General features: G+C 47.4%; 1 protein-coding gene across 3 annotated transcripts in view; it reads left to right on the forward strand.

The window, feature by feature from the left end:
* Positions 1-16198, forward strand: part of SCG5 (secretogranin V) — a 38623-nt gene extending 22425 nt beyond the window's left edge. For all 3 annotated transcript variants that reach the window (XM_075613250.1, XM_075613252.1, XM_075613251.1), the window contains 2 exons: positions 3374-3427; positions 15662-16198. In XM_075613250.1, coding sequence (XP_075469365.1) covers positions 3374-3427; positions 15662-15751 — 144 coding nt within the window. In that variant the 3' untranslated portion in view covers positions 15752-16198. The remainder of the gene's footprint in view (positions 1-3373; positions 3428-15661) is intronic.
* Positions 16199-21351: the final 5153 nt, after the last annotated feature.

A 21351-nucleotide genomic window follows, 5' to 3' on the forward strand; every position in this document is an offset into this window, starting at 1 on the left:
GTGGGATTGGGAGGTGGGAGTGGTAGTTGGGAGTGGGAGGTGGGACTGGGATTGGAGGTGGGATTGGGAGGTGGGATTGGGAGGTGGGATTGGGAGGTGGGATTGGGAGGTGGGATTGGGAGTGGGATTGGGAGTGGGATTGGGAGTGGGATTTGGAGGTGGGAGTGGGAGGTGGAAGTGGGAGGTGGGAGTGGGAGGTGGGAGTGGGATTGGGAGGGTGGATTGGGAGGTGGGATTGGGAGGTGGGAGTGGGAGGTGGGAGGTGGGATTGGGAGTGGGATTGGGAGGTGGGAGTGGGAGGTGGGAGTGGGAGTTGGGAGTGGGAGGTGGGAGTGGGATTGGGAGGTGGGATTGGGAGGTGGGAGTGGGAGGTGGGAGTGGGAGGTGGGATTGGGAGGTGTGATTGGGAGTGGGATTGGGAGGAGGGATTGGGATTGGGAGTGGGATTGGGAGGTGGGAGTGGGAGGTGGGAGTGGGAGGTGGGAGGTGGGATTGGGAGGTGGGATTGGGAGGTGGGAGTGGGAGGTGGGAGTGGGATTGGGAGTGGGAGTAGGAGTGGGATTGGGAGGTGGGATTGGGAGTGTAATTGGGAGGGTGGATTGGGAAGTGTGATTGGGAGTGTGATTGGGAGGAGGGATTGGGAGGTGGGATTGGGAGTGGGAGTAGGATAGGGAGTGGGATTGGGAGGTGGGATTGGGAGTGGGATTGGGAGGTGGGAGTGGGATTGGGAGTGGGAGGTGTGATTGGGAGTGGGATTGGGAGGTGGGATTGGGAGGTGGGATTGGGAGGTGGGATTGGGAGGTGGGATTGGGAGGTGGGATTGGGAGGTGGGATTGGGAGGTGGGAGTGGGAGGTGGGAGTGGGATTGGGAGGTGGGAGTGGGAGGTGGGATTGGGAGGTGGGATTGGGAGTGGGAGGTGGGATTGGGAGGTGGGATTGGGAGTGGGATTGGGAGTGGGATTGGGAGGTGGGAGTGGGAGGTGGAGTGGTAGTTGGGAGTGGGAGGTGGGAGTGGGATTGGGAGGGTGGATTGGGAGGTGGGATTGGGAGGTGGGAGTGGGAGGTGGGAGTGGGAGGTGGGATTGGGAGGTGTGATTGGGAGTGGGATTGGGAGGAGGGATTGGGATTGGGAGTGGGATTGGGAGGTGGGAGTGGGAGGTGGGAGTGGGAGGTTGGAGTGGGAGTGGGATTGGGAGGTGGGATTGGGAGGTGGGAGTGGGAGTGGGATTGGGAGTGGGAGTAGGAGTGGGATTGGGAGGTGGGATTGGGAGTGGGATTGGGAGTAGGATTGGGAGGTGGGATTGGGAGTAGGATTGGGAGTGGGAGGAGGGATTGGGAGGTGGGATTGGGAGGTGGGATTGGGAGGTGGGATTGGGAGTGGGATTGGGAGGGTGGATTGGGAGGTGTAATTGGGAGTAGGATTGGGAGGGTGGATTGGGAGGTGTGATTGGGAGTGTGATTGGGAGGAGGGATTGGGAGGTGGGATTGGGAGTGGGAGTGGGATTGGGAGGTGGGATTGGGAGTGGGATTGGGAGGTGGGATTGGGAGTGGGATTGGGAGGTGGGAGTGGGATTGGGAGTGGGAGGTGTGATTGGGAGTGGGATTGGGAGGTGGGATTGGGAGGTGGGATTGGGAGGTGGGATTGGGAGGTGTGATTGGGATTGGGAGGTGTGATTGGGAGGTGGGATTGGGAGGTGGGATTGGGAGGTGGGATTGGGAGGTGGGATTGGGAGGTGGGATTGGGAGGTGGGATTGGGAGTGGGAGGTGGGATTGGGAGTGGGATTGGGATTGGGAGGTGGGATTGGGAGGTGGGATTGGGAGTGGGAGGTGGGATTGGGAGGTGGGATTGGGAGTGGGATTGGGAGGTGGGATTGGGAGTGGGAGTGGGATTGGGAGGTGGGATTGGGAGGTGGGATTGGGAGGTGGGATTGGGAGGAGGGATTGGGAGGTGGGATTGGGAGGTGGGATTGGGAGTGGGAGGTGGGATTGGGAGTGGGATTGGGATTGGGAGGTGGGATTGGGAGGTGGGATTGGGAGGTGGGATTGGGAGTGGGAGGTGGGATTGGGAGGTGGGATTGGGAGTGGGATTGGGATTGGGAGGTGGGAGTGGGATTGGGAGGTGGGATTGGGAGTGGGATTGGGATTGGGAGGTGGGATTGGGAGGTGGGATTGGGAGGTGGGATTGGGAGTGGGAGGTGGGATTGGGAGGTGGGATTGGGAGTGGGAGGTGGGAGTGGGATTGGGAGGTGGGATTGGGATTGGGAGGTGGGAGTGGGATTGGGAGGTGGGATTGGGAGTGGGATTGGGATTGGGAGGTGGGATTGGGAGGTGGGATTGGGAGGTGGGATTGGGAGTGGGAGGTGGGATTGGGAGGTGGGATTGGGAGTGGGAGGTGGGAGTGGGATTGGGAGGTGGGATTGGGAGGTGGGATTGGGAGTGGGATTGGGAGCGGGATTGGGATTGGGAGAGGTGCGGGGGGAGAGTGGTTACAATCAACAAAATAGTGATTGTGGGTTCTAGTCCTGTTGGGTCTGACACCGTTCCAGTCATATTAGGTTGGTGCCTTAGGCTTATCAACACTATATAGTGGGTATGGAAATTCTTTTAGGAAGTGTTGGATGGGACTCATTGGGATATACTTTGCATATCCATTAGCACATTAGCCTATCTCCCAGCCAGGTACCACAGGTGTGCTCTCTCTCTTTCCCCAAACAATCCAAAATGGCAGATTGGTCTCTTTGCGACTGATCCGCCGACCAAAGGAATTGGCCAATCCGAGGCGGATCCAAATCCGCAAACATTTTTTTGCCTATCTCTACCTATAGCCCCATATAACTCCTCCTAATGCGCCATAGATAGTAGCCGCTCCATATAACATCTCCTATTACTCCATATAACCTCTTACCTATAACTCCTCCTGTTATCCATATAAATTCCCCTTAATGCCCCATGTATCCGCTCCCTATAACTCCTTCCTCTGCACTATATAATGCCTCCCTATATCCACTATTCCTCCCTATAACTCCTCCTATTGCCCCATATAACCAAACCTCCCTAGAACTCCCCCTATTGCTCCATATAACCTCTCCCTATAACCTGCCGTGGAGGTTTGGGTTGTTATTAGCAGAAAACTCTATTTCAAGCCAAAAGGAATTTTGTGCAGCTAACAAGGCAACCGTCCGCTCCGAGCATATATATAAAATCAGTGTGAGTGACCCCAAATCAACGAGACTCACAGAAAATCCGTGAGAATTGACAGGTCCTATAGGTTTTCAAAATGCATTTTCTCTGAATGTTGCATGTTGTATCTTTCTATCTGCTGATCACTGTGTTTTTCCTGTAAATCCACCGAATGTTCTTTATTTTCTGTAGAACAAGAAGTTTCTTTATGAGAAAATGAAAGGAGCATCACAGAGAAGGAAGAGGGTAAATCTGGTGTGTGTGTGTGTGTGTGTGTGTGTGTGTGTGTGCGTGTGCGTGTGCGTGTGCGTGTGTGGGTGTGGGTGTGTGTGTGTATGTGTGTGTGGGTGGGTGTTTTAGAGGTGACCATACTAATTTCACTGGGTATTCTGCTATAGCTCTTTTTTTGCGCCTTCTATAATGGTTCTTTCCTTTCCTTCTGGTGAGGTGATATCTGATTGAATTTATCTATGGGTGTGTGACAAAGTCTTTCCCCGGTTCAAAAAGGAAGAACACCAGTCTGTCTGTAGCTGATGAGTCCAGCAAGGAGCTGGTTAATTGCAGACAGGGTCAGCTAGCCAGTCTCCACCTGGATCATCAAGCAGGTTTAAAGGTGTGCTGCACAAACTGCCCGAGGTTCTCCAGCCCAGAAGGACTGGGCTGTAAGAGAGAACCCAAGAAACCAGCACCTCTATTCCAGGAGACAGCGGTCACTGGAACCTGCCAGAGGGTGCACATCATGGACACGAACCCCGACCTTGAGACTTATAGAAAGAGGCCCTGCTTACAGGTACTGTACCTCTTTCGGGCCAGAGGTTGGCAATTTGCCTAACCTCCCAGCCCTACAGATAGGGACGTGGAAGTGAGTCAGCCCTTACAAAGGAATAGTCTGTTTTGTATATTTGTGTGCTGCCTGAAAGCTTTGTTGTTGGAAGATACGGGCTAAATAAAAGTCACTGTTTATTTTCTTAATCTATGTCTCCCTGGTTGTACCTTTGCACCCTATGCGTTTCATCAGACTTGAAATCAGCAAGTCTGAAACGCGTAGGGTTAATGTGCTATGGATGACCTAGCGTTTGTTTAGCAAGTTGCCGCCACCTCACTCGAAGACTGCTACCATTTGCGGTCCTGCCACTTCCGCCTTCCTCCTTCCCCCCTGCTTGGAACCAAGGACATCTGGTGTGTGTTCCCTGGGGGAAGAATTTGAGAAGCCACTGGTGCCGAGAGTTCCTGCTGGACGGAGACTCACGAAGACCACACCGATTTGCGGAGCAGCTGAGTAGAGGAGAAGTTCTTGCTGACCATTCGGAGCATGAGTATTGATCTCATACATGCTTTTTTACCTTCACTGTTTGGGAGTTTAACCATTGTGTTTTTGGAACATTAAATCCATTTTTTATACAGTAATGCACTAGGACTGGGCGCTTTTTTTCTTTTCTTTTTATATATAGATATATATCATCAATTCTTCTTCTTCTCCCTCTCCCTCCTCAATGATCTTCCAGGTACTGCGGTTGCAAGCCTCTCCGAATTGCTCCAACAAATGACCTAATTTTACCTCTTACTCCACTTTCATCCATCTTACTTTTGGTTGTCATCTCAGTCTTTTGATATCCCTAGGAATCCAGTTGAGTACCACAGCGATGTGTTTGGCCCACTGCCATTTTAATTTATTTCCTGTGTGATGATATCAAAGACTTTTTTTTGATTTCGGACCCATTCATTCTTTTTCCTGTATCTTTGGGTAATACCCAGCATGCATCTCTTTGCATACTTCTTTGCGTTGTCTGCAGCTTCTGAATTATCTTCACATTTAGGGTCCAAGTTTCACATCCATACGTGAGCACGGGCAGAATACACCGGTAAAACACTTTTCAGTTTGAGGCACCGTGGAAGGTTCCCTTGTAAGTTTGTATTGTTTCTTCAAAATGTGCTTCATTCCATCTTCATTCTTCCATAGATTTAATTTGAAAGGTTCACTAAACTGACAGTTAGTTGCTGGCCAAGGTACACATAGTTTTCAACTTCTTCTAATTCTGTTCCATCTATATCATTTTTTGTAGACTTGACATATTTGTTGCACATCACTTTGGTCTCGGTGAGATTCCTATGGAGGCCACATTCTTACTGGCTTTGGTGCATTTTTGGATTTGTTGGTGGAGGTCTTCTGGACTTTTGTCAAAAATAACAATGTTATCTGCAAATCGTAGGTGACTCAAATATTCACCATTGATTTTGGTTGATTTTTCTTCCCAATCTAATGTCTTGAACAATTCTTCATGTGTTGCTGTGAAAAGCTTTTTGACATGGTGTCTCCCTGCCGCACTCCCTGACTGATCCTTATCTTGCTTGTATCTTCATGCAATCTAACGGTTAATGTGGCATTCTCGTAAATGTTCCTTATAACATCAATGTACGCTTCTTCAACATTTTGACTACTTTATACATTTCAAATTGCTGAGGTGTAGACAGAATCAAATGCCTTTTCTTACTCTATGAATCCTAAACTGAGTGGTAGATTATTCATTACTTTGGAAATCACATATTGTACAACTTGGATGTGGCTCATTGTGTTATATCCACTGACAAATTCCGCTTGTTCTCTATGCTGGGCAAAGTCCGGTAGCGGTTGCAGCCGATTAATATATTCATAAAAATCTTGCAAGTGACTGGAAATAGATTGATTGGTCTGTAGTTCTTGAGGTCTTTGCCTTCTTTCTTGTGGATGAGGATAACTATGGCATTTCTCCATTGTTCTTGAGTTTTCCTGTTCAAGCAACATGTTTTGCATGGATGTTATCTACTTCTTCCCCAGCTTCTTTCAAGATTTTAGCTGTAGCTTCACCTTCCCCGGGAGCCTTCCCATTCTTCATGGATTTTATTGCCTATGCTACTTTTTCTGGCAGGACGCGTGGTACATCATTGGCGGTTTCTTCTCACTCGTCATCTGCTGTGTCAGCGATGCGCAAACTGGGAGGCGCGAGAATTTCTAGGGGGGGGTGAGAGCTTTTACAGAGGCCCCGCGCTCTTCCCCAGGGCATTTAAATTAAATGTCGGGGGAGGTGTGAGGCCTCTGAAACTCACTTACCTGCTCTCTGCCGGGTCTTCGGCTATATGTCGCCATGGCAACGCACATCAAATGATGCAGCAGGGTCACGTGACGTCACATGACCCGCTACATCATTTGACGCCGAGTCATTGGAGAGGGGGGGCGTGAACGCTGAGGCTCACAGGCAGGGGGGTGCAGCTCAAGAAGTTCCTTGAAGTTCTCGTACAATTTCATGTAGACGTCCTGACCTCTCTTTATGATAAGTGCACAGTCTTTTATTGTTGATCCATCATCTTGTTTGAGTGCAATGATTTGCTTCTTCCCAACAACAAGTTACTGCTTTATCTTCTTTAAGCTTTTGTTATCTTCGATAGTCTTCTTCCCCATATCACAGTTAAATACGCTTGTGGATCGTCGGGCACAGTTCTGCATATTCAATTCTTTTTCTTGCGTCTTGGCATTGCTTCATTTCATTATGTTTGCTCAGTAACTGATTTGTCTCATAATATATTTACTTATCCTGTTTTTTGTTAGCGATTCCTCCAGTTTTTTCTGTGTTTTCAACTACTATCTTCATAAGTTCGTCATAATTGTTAAAGTGTCCCCCATGCGTTTAGCGCAAGCTGAAGCCATTTTTCAGTTCCAGTTGAAATTATCTGCTGGTGTTCTTGAGGTTCTTGATGTTCATTGTTTTTTGTCTTCTTTTTAATCAGTTTTCTTCGTTCCAACTTCGCTGTAATTTCCAGCGAACCAATCAATGATCACTTCTTGTGTCAATGCGGTTTAGGACTGTGCAGTCTTCAATCACGTGTTTCTTGGCAGTTAGGATATACTCAATTTAATTCTTTACTCCATTGGGTCCACTCCCTGACCATTTTCTATTTGGATTCTTCTTGAAGAGTGAATTCATGATGTAGAAGTTTTCACATTCTGCAAAATCTACCAATCTGTCCCCACGTTCATTCCTGTTACTGCAACCATACTTACCAACTTCATCTTTCAACCCCTCGCCCAGAAATATAAAAAATAATGTGTGTGTGTGTGTGTGTGTGTGTGTGTGTGTGTGTGTATATATGTGTGTGTGTGTGTGTGTATGTGTGTGTGTGTGTGTGTGTATATATGTGTGTGTGTGTGTGTGTGTGTGTGTGTGTGTGTGTATATATATGTGTGTATGTGCCATTTTAAGGCATGGCCTAACTGGGCTATAGCCGAGGGTCCCCAGAACATCCAGAGGCTCCACAAATACTATGGCCCAAAATGTAATTTTAAATTAGTTGTTCTAACTGAACACAGCAAACGTTACTTAATTATACATTTAAAAAAATCATATATATATTATTGATGTGATTACAGCAGTATGTTGCTTTTAATTTTATGTAGCCTAACTTTTTATAAAAAAATTGTGTTCAAAGATGATGTTTCTACCATTTTGTTAAGGAATAGGTAGTTTAATTGCTTTGTCGGAAATTTACTTAAAAAATTAACGCACAACAAAAAACTATTAAAGCGTGACACACTGGGACCAAGGTTTTCTAACCTTTTTTAATTGCTTTACAAGTGTTCCTACGTGTATCAGTAATGCCACAAACTGCGAAGGCGAAAGATCTTTTTCAAAGTTGAAACTTATGACCAAGGAGGCGCGAGCTTCCCCCCCCCCCCCCTCCTATGAACCCTCTACATAAAGACATACAAATAACAAGAGGACACATATATGGAGGTAAAAGGCCGCGGCTTATTTATTAACACAGATAGGGATAGCGTACCTCCTGTCCGCGCCAGAATGCTCAGAGCTGTGCAACGCAAAGGGGGCACCCGGAAGTACGTCCCGGTGACCTGCCCCCTCGCTTCAAACCCCCCGATAACCAGCCCCGAGCCACTTCTGGGGGACAAGCACCTACCCCCCCCCAACTGCCGCCACCAACGGGCCTGTTTAACCCCCTTTAATCAGACCCGTACCGCCATACCCCTTATGACCTCTTCCAAACCTTCCTGTAACTCATTATTAAACATGTCCACCCCAACATCTGACAACTGTACCCCATCCTCCCTAAACCAGCCACCCAATTTAAAACTAAACTGCGGGTGAAGAATGACCCAACCCCCACATTGAACCACGAAATTCCCCACCTTCCTGTTTAACCTCTTCCTCGTCTTGTTAACTCTCCCCGGGATACGCGCACCTTTCCAAACCAACCTGCATATTATCTCGGACCAAACTAATTGCACCCCTGGCCAAAACGTTAACATGCGCGCCAAATCTTGCTTAATCTGCTGGAATAAATCAATCGACCGCAATTTTGCCACATCATTACCCCCAACATAAATAATGATGATGTCTGGTGCCCTCCTACCCCTGGCCCTAGAAATTAGCAGCGGAAAAAGCCATCCCCACCGCATCCCTCTCATCCCCCACCACGTTACCTCCACCTGCTCCATACTCAAACCTAAATTCTTTCCGTAGGGGCGTGAATTCGCCCTCTTCCCCGCCCAGTGTACCATTGAATCTCCCACGATCCAAATTACCACGAAATCTGAGGAGGCAAAGACATGGTGGGAAAAAAGAAAAACAACAGCAGAGTGTTTACTCTAGCGCAACATTCTCCCCTACCAAATCCGGCCTGATGTATGTCCGGTAACTGTCTGACTTCCAGCGCCCAATCCTCCTTATCTTTGCTACCGCGAGCCCTACGCGTGCTGCTTCCGTCGCTGCCCCAATGCGAAAAGAATGCGTTCCATACTGCCCCCCTTCTAACCCTTGCTGCTTGAGACACATCCGAAAGACCCGCAAATATTGGAACCTTGACAATGCCCCCCCATTCTTGTGCACTAACAGTGTACCCCCTTGTTCTGGCCTAATGGCCAAATAATCTTCCAACGCTTTTACTGGGCACACCACACTTCCAGGTAAGCCCTTCAACAAGATCCACGCTCCCTTTCCTTTCTGATCCGTTTTAGACCTCCGTACCAGCAACCTCACCAAACCTTCTCCTAAACTTACGTCAGCCTGCTGCAAGCCACCCCCTCCTTTCTTGGATAACCAAACCAATTCACCTGCTCGCAGAGCTGCAAAAAATGCTATGATGAATGTGGCCTTAAAAAGTACTGCCCCAAAACTGGAAGAGCATACCACGTCTGTGGCCCGCAACAAACCTTCCAAAATTACCGGCGTCACTGGTCTTCTGCCATCCCTGCTAGTTATCCCTTTAACCATACCTGCTAGCACCTTCCTTACCACAAAACACTTGGACACATCAACCCTACCATTCAGCCTAAGGAAGAACGATATACCCGCCATCTTTCTCCCTATGGATCCACCAGCTAAACCCTTGTCCCTCAAACTCATCATGTGACCCAGCAAAATGTCTACCTCCGAGATCTTTCCTCCCGCCATCCTTTCCGCCTCCCGAAATTCTCGCCAAGCAGCCACATAAGCACCCCACGTACTCGGGGCGAGTGAAGCCTTGATTAAATCAATCACACCTCCATCACCAGATCCCACAAGACTGCTGGGCACTGTTCGCCCTGGGTCTCCGCCCCCGGTGCCAACCTCCGAAACAGCTCCATCTGCAAACGTGATAATGCATCAGCAATGTTGTTCTCGACCCCAGGAACGTGCCTAGCCTTGAAACCTATATTAAGCTGTAAACACCTTAACACAAAATGCCTCAACAGAACCAACACTGGTGGGGACCGTGAACCAAAATTATTCACAGCCTCCACCACATCCAAGTTGTCGGACCAAAACGTCACCTCCCTGTTAGCAAACTTGTCCCCCCAAAAATGTACAGCCACTAGTAAAGGGAAAAGTTCCAAAAATGTCAGATTCCTGATAAGCTGAGTCCCTCGCCAATCCTCTGGCCATTCCTCCGCACACCAAGCTCCATTAAAATATGCACCAAACCCTACTGACCCAGCCGCATCCGTAAATAGCTGCAGATCAGCGTTCCGCGCTGGACGCCCCCTCCACAACGTCCTCCCATTGTAACTCTGTAAGAATTTTAGCCACACCGCCAAATCCTTCCGAATATCTGTTGTGACCCGAATGAAGTGGTTGGGACGCCTTACCCCCGCTGCAGCTGCTGACAAGCGCCTGGAAAACACCCTTCCCACAGGCATAATGCGAGCTGCAAACACCAAATGGCCCATCAATACCTGAAACTGTCTTAATAAGGCCTTCCTAAGAAGCATGAAATCCTTTATCATACTATCCAAAACAACTAACTTCTCAGGAGGTAACCTATATTCCCTGTTCACTGAATCAATTACTATGCCCAGAAAACTGAGAGTAGTTGTGGGTGCCACTGTTTTTTCATTCGCCAAAGGAACCCCAAATTCGCGCGCCATGGCTGAAAATTGAAAAAGCCACCTTGCGCACAAATCAGACCCCTGTGGACCAACGAAAAGGAAATCATCCAAATAATGTATGATCCCTGCTGCCTGCACCCTTTTGCGGACCACCCACTCCAAAAATGTGCTGAATGTTTCAAAATAAAAACAAGGCAATGCACAACCCATAGGTAAACAAAGGTCAACAAAATAACGCCCTTCCAACATACAGCCCAATAAATGAAAACAATCTGGATGTACCGGCAAGAGTCTGAAAGCTAACTAAACCCAACGGTGACACCCTAAGATTTTTCAGGGGCGGGGAAAGGAAAGGACCCGCCATTCTGCCCAATTCAATCTCTTTATCAATTTTTCTTTTGCCACATCCCCATTCAACCTGACCGATTTCAAATTCCTCTCGCCCCCCGATCCCTCCTGATACTCAAAGGGGATCCTGAATCCTTCCCTAAACCCCTCTCGTAATAAGCTAGCTGCCCGTCTATTGGGTTTTTTTTCCAGCCAAGGCGCCATTGCCTCTGCTGAAACTGGCGTTCCCGCCTTCCTGAACAGCCTGCTGTCCTGCTCCCTTGAAACCCTTACTATCTTTCTTAAAGCACTTTGATTTGGGATGCTGACCCCCACACCCAGCGCAAGTATGCTGGAATCTACAATTCTCAAATCTGCATCTTGACTCGTTGTAACCCCAACATACCCCCGACTGCTTCCCACCTTCACGCCCTCTCCCTGATGTGCGCACCTGAAAATGCTCCCGCCAGACCCCTTTGAGGCTATTTCACCCGCGAAAGGACGACCCCCCTCCCCCTGAAATATGCTCCAAGTACAAATTCACATCCTTACAATTCCATGTAACCACACCCTTATTAGCTTCCATACTCTGCCTAAACTCCACATCATAGGCCCACCATCCCATACCCCCGTGTTTCTGACACGCTTTTCTAATCGTATCCTGATACTTAAAAAGCGCCGAGCATAATTGCGGATCCTTTTCTCCCGCAACGCCCGCCAAAATCCCAAATGCCTGCGACCATTTACTGAACGTGCGAGGAAAAAGACGCTTTTCCACATCTTCCTTTTTAGCCTCCCCCTTCTTTTCAGATTTAGCTACCGCTTCATTGTACCCCGGAAGCAATGACAAAATCTCAACGTAATCACCCGCCCAAATCTTTTCCTTTACTTCCTTTGACAAATGCCCGCCTAAGGAACGTGATATGGTCGTACATGAGTCCCCATAGGCCACATCCGGCAGCCTTTTTGAACCTGCCAATGGCCTTCCGAGCCCTGTCCCCTGCCCAGCACCTGAATTCACCACCGGATGCTCACCTAACAAACTAACTACTGCTCTTGAATCAGCTCCTTTTCCCGCCACCTGCACTGGCAATGCTGTGGCCGATGCTAACTCATCTTGAATAACTTTCGGCACTGTGCTAAGGGTACAACCTGCTGTACTCTCCACACCCAAAGACACCTCTCCACCCACTGTTCCACGGTTGCTCCCCCCGTCAAGCACTGAATCTGACCCCCCCTGCCGTTCGCTTGACTTGCATGCCCCCACTGCTTGCTTAGTGGATAATAACGTTGTCATCGGCAATAAAGCTAACTGAACGCCCTTAACCACCGCACTAATCATTCTTGCCTCGGCATCGCCCGCTAACCCCAACTCCAACACCTGTGGCCCAGGGGAGCTAACAATGCCCGGCAAGGTAACGCCCCTATTTCCCAAACAAGCAACTCTTTTTCGCTTACCCTTCGATGCCCCAGTCCCCGGCGGTGTTTTGACCCGCCTGTCGGGACCTGCCCCAAGACCCTTGTCCTCCAAGCCTCTGACAGCAAGCTCAACCCGAGGCCTGGACCGCTTGCGAGCCATGGACGACGTACCAGCGCCACGAAGCGAGGTCGACCGCGTCCCGGCCGTTCCAGATTTACCTGTAAATGAGGAAGCAAATATTAAACCCCAAATTAGGCTAACCTTTATTCCTGAATAAACTCTTTTTTTTTTTTATTTACCAACCATCCTTTCACCAGTAACCGGCAATGGCGAGCATGTCGACCCCCTCCCAACCTCCCCCCCTTCTTTTTTTTGTGGGGGGAGGGAGGGAACCCTTAGCCGCCTACTGCTCGCCTCCATCCAGGCTCTTCTTTTTTATATAAGGTTGGGACCCATGTCCCACCCCTGTTTTTCCAGGGACCCATGTCCCACACCTGTTTTTCCAGGGACCCATGTCCCACCCTTGTTTTTCCCAGGGACCCATGTCCCACACCTGTTTTTGTGGGGACCCATCTCCAGGCTCCTCCCAAAAGTCCCCCAGCCTTTATTAGGACCCCTTTCATCACTTGATGATGGCCACGCCTCAGCGCAGGTAGCGTGGGAACCGCCCTGTCCTCTCGCGTTTTCAGGACTGCCCAAACTTCCTTGATCACTCCCAGCTTTCAGCACTAGTGCACACATCTGCTTCTGAAACCATCCTTCCCCATGGTTGTGCGCCTCCGCCAAAAGCTGCATGGTGCTGACCTGAAAGGACATCGCTACTAGCGCTGTAATTTAGCCAATGGCTCGTCAAACACTGGTTTCATTTCACCACCTAAATCCTGCCAGCAAACTACTCTTGAACTCTTGCCTGGCTGATCTTTCCACGAAAACCAGTTCACTTGAATTAGACTTAGAACCGCTCTTAAGCTTTAATAACACAAAAAATTCCGCATTAATGCTTGTATCCTTAGCACCTTAACGCCCCCCACCTCCATCTCTTAGCGCCCTAACATCCAACCAACCATTGCTGTCATTTGTTTTTTTTTTTTTTAAAGTATGATGTCACCCACGACACGAAAAAACCTTAGGATTGGCTTCCAATAACCAAAACCAAGACCAACCTCAAAAGGCAATTTTTTGTTTGTTTTTTTTTTTAAAAAAAACTTTTTTTTTTATTTTATTTAATTAATTTTTTTATTTTTTTTAAATGGACAGCCCCACCTGACCACCTCCCACTGAGTAGAAGACTGGAAAAGAAAAAAGGGGGGGAAGGAAGAGGGCCAATATCTCCCCGAGGAGGAGGGAGGATAGGAGGGGAGGGGGGGGCAAAAGCCCACCATTCCAGCCAAACAACCAACTGCCCCCCCCAGCCGTAACAGCCTTGCCCCCAGCCCCCCCGACACCCCCCCACCCCCTGATCATCGTCAGGAGGCGGAACGACATGAAACCCATGCGCACACAGACCTTCCCTTGCCATTAGCCCAACCGCACGGCTAAGCGTGGGTTGGGAGAGCCTCTCTTCCCCCCCCAGCCACACAAGCGGCCACAATAGGAGGACAGGAACAGGGCTCGCAAGCGGCGCCAAGCAAAAAACCTCCTCCTCCAAGCCGATGCGCCTTCCTCCTCGCATCAGCCCCAGGTAGGAGTCACTCTCCTCGTCCTTCTCGTCTCCTCCCCCCCGCCGCTGCCGCCAACCAAACAGCGCGAAAACGAAAGGCATGAAAACACCAGCCCTACTTGCAATCCCCCCCCCCCCCCGAGCACCGGCAAAACCGGCAAAAACACACGGGAGGGGGGGCGGAGGGTCCCTCACCAAGAGGAGGGAAGGGAGGTCCCTCGCCCCGGGAGGGGGGCCCAGATCTAACCAATTTCAACCTACTAACTGCAGGAGAAGAAAGGAGAGTGTCCAAACAGTCGAACGCCAAGGAACAAGTGACAGTTGCTTGTTCCTTGGCTCTATTTAAAAAACTAACCGCCCCAACTGCCTTCTCCGATCGCGCACGCGACCAACAGCCTAGCTGGGGGGGGGCCGCACCCCCCGGTCAATAGCTGTAGCCACCCATGCGGGCTAGGCCAGCTCTATAAAGAATGATCTCTGTAGTTGCTGCTTCAACCAAGATTGAACTCTCTTTCCTTTACAATTGAATCAGATAACATCATCAAATTCGATTTTATAAAGTATATTTGTGACCCCCAGAGACATGTAGATAAATTACATTTTTGTTTTTGTAGTAATATTTGTAGAATTTAATACAAGTTTTGAATGTTATTCAATGAAAACATACTGCATTTGTATTTAAATGTGATCTTTGTGGGTGGGGCCCCCGAAGTACACTTGGCTCAGGGCCCCAACAATTCTTAAGGTGTGTGTATGTGTGTATGTGTGTATGTGTGTATGTGTGTATGTGTGTATCTATCAATCTATCTATCTATCTATCTATCTATCTATCTATCTATCTATCTATCTATCTGTATATATATGTACATAGTAAATAAAAATATCACTTGTGAGCACATTCACATGTCTTAGACAGGTCTGCAACCCCGCTTTTCGCCATTATCACCTAGCATATGAAAAAAGTGCTACCACTGCAGCAAGGAATTCTGGGAAATGACATGCAAATGAGCACAAAGTGGCACGTTTTACCTCAAATCCATTTTTACATGGAACCCTGCATTACGCAGGTTTCAGCACAGCCTGGGTTAAGATGCATAGCCAGTAAACCTACTAACAGGCAGCTGTTTCAACCTTTTGGGTCTCATTAGTGTGAGGCTGGTTATACTGGCTTTGCAATTTTAAGGCTGGGTAGGTAAGCTTATAAGGGTTCCATGTAAAATGGATTTGAGGCAAAAGGTGACACTGTGTGCTCATTTGCATGTAATTTCCCATAATTTCCCAGAATCCCTTGCTGCAGTGGAAGCACTGTGTGCTGGGTGATAATGGTGAAAGGCGGGTTGCAGACCTGGCTAAGACATGCAAATGAGCATACAGTAATATTTCCATTTGCTATATGCTTTGCTGTGGAGGGTTTTTGTCACTCTTTTTTCACCCACTATAACTTATACACACACACACACACACACACACACACACACACACACACACACACACACACACACACACACACACACACACACACACACACACACACACACACACACACACACACACACACACACACACACATACATTTACTGTGGAGGGTTTTTGTCACCTTTATCACCCACTATAACTTACACATACATACATACACATACATACATACACACATACACACATACACACATACATACACACATACATACACTTACTGTGGTGCTCTTTAACCCTTTCCAGACAGTAAATCCGTACCTGCAAGGACAGCGACTTGACAGTGTTGTAGCCAAGAAGTCTGTTCCACATTTTTCAGGCGAAGACGACGAATAAGCCAATGAGGAAAGCATGTGCGCTCTGCTGCTGATCTCGCGCTCCTCTCTGCTATTAAAGAGCCCCAGTGAATGGCAGCATGTTTATTATTTATAGAGTTGTGAATGGAAAACAGCTGTATTTATAACATTATGTTGTCATAGATAATAAAAAATATAGACTTCTGCTTTTTGTTATTTAGGGGAACGGTATCTTTTTCTGGGTTTTTTTTCTGTTGCTTTGAGAGGAAGTTTTAACACCTTCAGTGCTGGTGAGGTTTGGAGCTGTCAAGGTTGAAAACTTTGTAGTGATTTATCTTATTGCCGCTTCAGCGCAGGGGGACCATCTCATCTCTCCAGCATTGCGTACAGTAAACAAGTGATTGTGCGTACTGTGTGTAACTGCAGAAAATGAACCTTATATGGTAGAATTGTATGTGATTGTAATAAAGATGTGACCTACACACAATCACTTTGTGTCTCTGTTAGTATCATGTCGTGTTGCACACACACCACCCTGCCACGTGTTGTACACACACCGCCCTGCCACGTGTTGCACACACACCACCCTGCCACGTGTGCACACACACTGCCCTGACTACACTATCACTTTCACTAAACCCAGGGGCTTATGACCAGCGTGTTCCAGGCCTCTTTGGCAGCAAGGGGTTAGAAATGGTAAACCTGTTAAACAAATCCAGCTTTCCTCCCCAAGGTTTACACAGGACACATTCTCAAACACAGACAGGAAAATACATTTTTTTTTTTAACTAATTCACATTTTTCTTTTAAAAAAAAGAGTGGAAATGTAGATCTAGAAAATAAAAGTGTGTGTGTGTGTGTGTGTGTGTGTGTGTGTGTGTGTGTGTGTGTGTGTGTGTGTGTGTGTGTGTGTGTGTGTGTGTGTGTGTGTGTGTGTGTGTGTGTGTGTGTGTGTGTGTGTGTAAATAAGAAAGCTGCTAGCACAATGACACTTCCACTATTGTGTATAACTTTTTACACACACATTTTGAATAGGTTGACTGTAAAATGTGAATAAGAAACAACTTGCAGTGCAGAATAAAACACTTTCATTTAATAAATGTCATCAAACCGTCTCCTCCAGCGCCGGCCGCCTCTGATTGGCTGGTATAAACCACTTCATCATCGCGTACGAAGCACAAACTTTACATGGAAAGTGCTCAGATCTAAATGAAATGCAGTTTTATTGGGATTCTTTGATATTATTTTGTTCCTTTTCTGCCAGCGTGTCTCCGATCCCGTGCGGTATTTTGTTTTTATGGAATATAATCCCTTTGGGTTTTGGTTTTTGGGAATTTAATGGCTTTTTAAAATTTATTTATTTTTTGTGTGAACATTTGGCCCAAAAGTTACTTCATGGCATTTGTGTTTCCTTATTGTACTCTCATTATAACAATTGTAATGTTGCATTGTTCTGATTGTGACGTCTGCGGATGTACTAACACAAGTGTAGAGAAAACCCTATACAAAGCACCAAATAATTGTATAAATAGTGAGGAAGACGCGTGTTCAATGTAACGTGGGGATTCACTGAGCTACGATAAGGGGAATCGGAGTCAGTCCGCTGGGTGGGGAGAGAACCCACATGATGAATCTCAGCGGAAGTCAGGTGGGAAGAGACAGGAGCATGACGTGGAAATTCTCCAGAAATGGTGAGCGGGTTTTGGTGAAATCATTAGGATCTTCCAGGCTTCCCCAGCCGAGACTTGAAGATCATTAGGGCAAGAGGGAGTTTGGTGAATGTCGATGGAAAGAGACTGCCAAGAACACAAGAGAGTCACATATGATAAAGGGAGACAGCCCTGTCTAGAGCACAAACATGGAGCATTAGGCCGCGTCCAGTAAGATTGCGCACGCGCTCATGCGCCGTCACGCACTGATGAAGCTGGGGCGATTCCTGGCCTGTAAAACTTTGCTGTTGTGCTTGGGGGGGGGGTGGGGGGGGGGTCGGGGGTGTGACCGTGACGTCTCGGAGCTGGTTCGCCCTCCTTGGGTGAACCACTTATGTGACCCGGCTATCGCCCTAGAAATACAACTATATTTGTCTCCTCAAGCTGCTCTCCGTTGAACGCTCACGTGCACGTGTACGCACTATACATGTTCACATTGCCGGAACGTGATTCATCGCACAGCACTCAAGCGCGCACAACGCACGCAATCATTCTGGACACAGCCTTAGGTTTATAGGGGCAGAGCAGTGCACCTTTGCTGTTAGGATATTCTGCCGGTGTATAGAACAAGAACAAAGCTTGGCAGGGTTTCAACGCCCAATAGCCATGCTCAAATGAATCCATAAATTCCACTTTAGAAAGGCAGATGTTTGATCCATTACAGGCTCTTCACCAGTAACAGTTAAACGGGACCCTGATGTCAAAGCAGAGAACACATATTAACCATCTCCTGTCTTCTTGCAGATTTCCTGCAGGGTCTTCTACTGGCTGAAAGATGTCTCTGAATTCCTGTGTGTTTCATTCTAATTCCCTATGAGCTGAGAGGATGTAGCGTCTGATCATGTTTGGTTTATTTATGATGTTAACTGCTTTCCACTGACCCAGGGATGGTTGACAAGAAGTGGCCCATGTGTTGAACATATGTTGTATCCCAAAACCTGCAGCAGGATTTTATGGATTTCCAGGAGGTTGAGATGTGAACTTTACTGCAGAAATTGGTTAATGTAAATCTCTGGTTTATTCACAGTACGGATCTGTTGATTTCACTGCTGGAGAGGCGTACAGATCATTGCAGCCCCCTAAATTAACAGGGACAGACTGAATTATCCCATGCTTACGCTTCTCTGACCCTGGTTCAAGACCCTAGTCTTCTGGCTCCTCGTGACGTGGGGAAAATACATTTACCTTGCTTTGCCTCCTTCAGCAAATACTGTATTGTAGGTGCAAGGGGGTGTATATTATGTCCACCATTATAAAGAAATGGTGAAGGGGTTAATAGTACTATATCTACACAGGCCCAAATTATATTCATTCCTTTGAAATAATATTGTTTTATATCATATTGAACATGGAAAAGAATATGAAAAAATGTATTTCTGGCTCGGAGCGCGTACAATCTCTTGGACGATATATGTAAGGGACTAAGTTAAACCATGAGGCTCCTAGCCACAGTGTGACGTGCAGGTGAAAGTTCCCTGTGTTTTTTCTGCTTTCGTCACCTTCGTACACTTTCTTTGTAACCCCTTCTCCTGTGAATTAATCTACTCTAATTAATACATAGTACTCGAACACACATTACTCGAACACACATTACTCGAACACACATTACCCGAACACACATTACCCGAACACACATTACCCGAACACACATTACCCGAACACACATTACTCGAACACACATTACTCGAACACACATTACTCGAACACACATTACCCGAACACACATTACTCGAACACACATTACCCGAACACACATTACCCGAACACACATTACCCGAACACACATTACTCGAACACATTTACTCGAACACACATTACTCGAACACACATTACTCGAACACACATTACCCGAACACACATTACCCGAACACACATTACCCGAACACACATTACTCGAACACACATTACTCGAGTCTAACATATTACTCAAACACATTTTACTCTAAAATGGTGAGATTATATTTGAAAATAACCCTTTTCCTGTCCTTTTATCAGGGAACCCTTGTAATGAAACCGAGGGGATAGCGTGTGAAGAACATTTGGGGTGGGGGGCCTATGGAAGTTATTTAAAGATTGCTTAGCAGCACTCGGCTTTATAGGAGGGCCCAGTCTTCCCTTTACCAGCGGTTAACATAGAAACTGGAGGTGGATAAGCCCTTTGTCCCACCTAACTGCCCATATAATTCCTCTGCCTGATATATGATGTATTTTTATTTGAACACTTCTCCCCCTGCCGGGCTTTATTGTGTCTGTTCCAAGTATTGTTTTTACTTCCTTAACTGTATTTTCACCCATCACTTGTACTGGGAAGTTGTTCAGTGTATCTACTACTCTTTTAGGGGCAAAAATGCTTCCTTGGTCTTGCAATGTGATATTTGAAAGAACAAACCAGCAGCAGAGCATCGCTGGGCACGTTTTGTAATGGGATTTTGTAGCAGAGAGTTTGTGAGCCCGGCCAATTGTGAGAGTATAGAGGAGAGTGGGGGCTCTTCATACAGTGTGAAGGGACTTCGGGGAGGAGGGGGACAGCTATGTTGAGGACAGCTTCATCCTTCAGGGGTCTCTTCTGGAGGTGGGTGTCTGGGTGTCCTGATGAAGGTGTAAGTGTACACGGAAATGTGTACTTTGTAATATGTTTCTTTATTTTTTCATAAAGATGGGTGTTCCATTCTCCTTTGTCACTTGGGGGACAGCCTGTGCCAGCTTTCCTCTTCTTGTGTCAGGGAGGAATTTCTGGGAAAGTTATAGGAGCGGCTGGGAGAAAATTCTGAGCACAATAATATCATGATGTGTTCACGTTTGAGGCTGTAACTGCTGCAGTTTCTAAGTTGGTGCCTCAGTTACTTCTGCCAGGTCTTCAGTGATGTTGACCTCTGGGTTATGTAAGAACCTCAGGCACAGGTTTCACATCTTGGACACAGATGGTATTTTAACACCTGCAGAAGGCCCTAATATGGCAGCTCAGGTGTATATAGGTGCAGTGGCAACTTGTGTATATAGGTGCAGTGTGGTAGCTCACGTGTAAATAAGTGCAGATTGACAGCTCATGTGTATATAACTGCAGACTGGTAGTTCAAGTGTATATATTTGCAGTGTGATAGCTCATGTGTATATACAGTAGGTGCAGACTCGTAGCTCATGTGTATGTAGCTGTAGTGGCAGTATATTGGTGCAGCATGGTAGCTCATGTGTCTATTAGGTGCAGACCGGTAGCTCATATATAGGTGCAGACTGGCAGATCATGTGTATATAGGTGCAGTGTGGTAGCTCGTGTATTTAGGTGCAGTGTGGTAGCTCATGAGTATTTAGGTGCAGTGTGGTAGCTCATGTGTGTATAGGTGCACTGTGGTAGCTCAGGTGTGTATAGGTGTAGTGTGGTAGCTTGTGTGTATATAGGTGCAGTGTGGTAGCTTGTATGTATATAGGTCCAGTGTGGTAGCTCATGTGTATTTTTTATTTATAAAAATGTGTTACCAGGGAGTAATACATTGAGAGTTACCTCTCCTTTTTCAGCACCTGAGCACAGAGTTAGAACAATACATGGTTACATTAAATGAACAGTGTTATACAGTCAATTCACAGACATTTCATGGACACATAGAGTTGGAAATGTGTATAAAGGTGCAGTGTTGTAGCTCATGTGTATATAGGTGCAATGGCAGCTCAAGTGTATATAGGTGCAGTTTGGTAGCTGCTTCACAGTGACTGCCTGTGGTCTCCTCTTGTCCCTCTGCTGTCAGATCTGCAGGGGGTGTTGGGTCTATCTGTGCCCTCAGCACCCTCAGCACCCTCACCATGGTCTCCAGTTCCATGGGTGGTGGCTCAGGAGACCCTCACTTGTGCCCTTTGTCGGGGTATGGTGCAGGAGCCTCATCTTTTCCCTAGTGGAGGCAGGCGGCAGTGTTAAAAGGGGCGGATAAGAGAGAGAGAA

This window comes from Ascaphus truei, chromosome 9 (assembly GCF_040206685.1).
Source record: "Ascaphus truei isolate aAscTru1 chromosome 9, aAscTru1.hap1, whole genome shotgun sequence".
NCBI classification, from domain to species: Eukaryota; Metazoa; Chordata; class Amphibia; order Anura; family Ascaphidae; genus Ascaphus; species Ascaphus truei.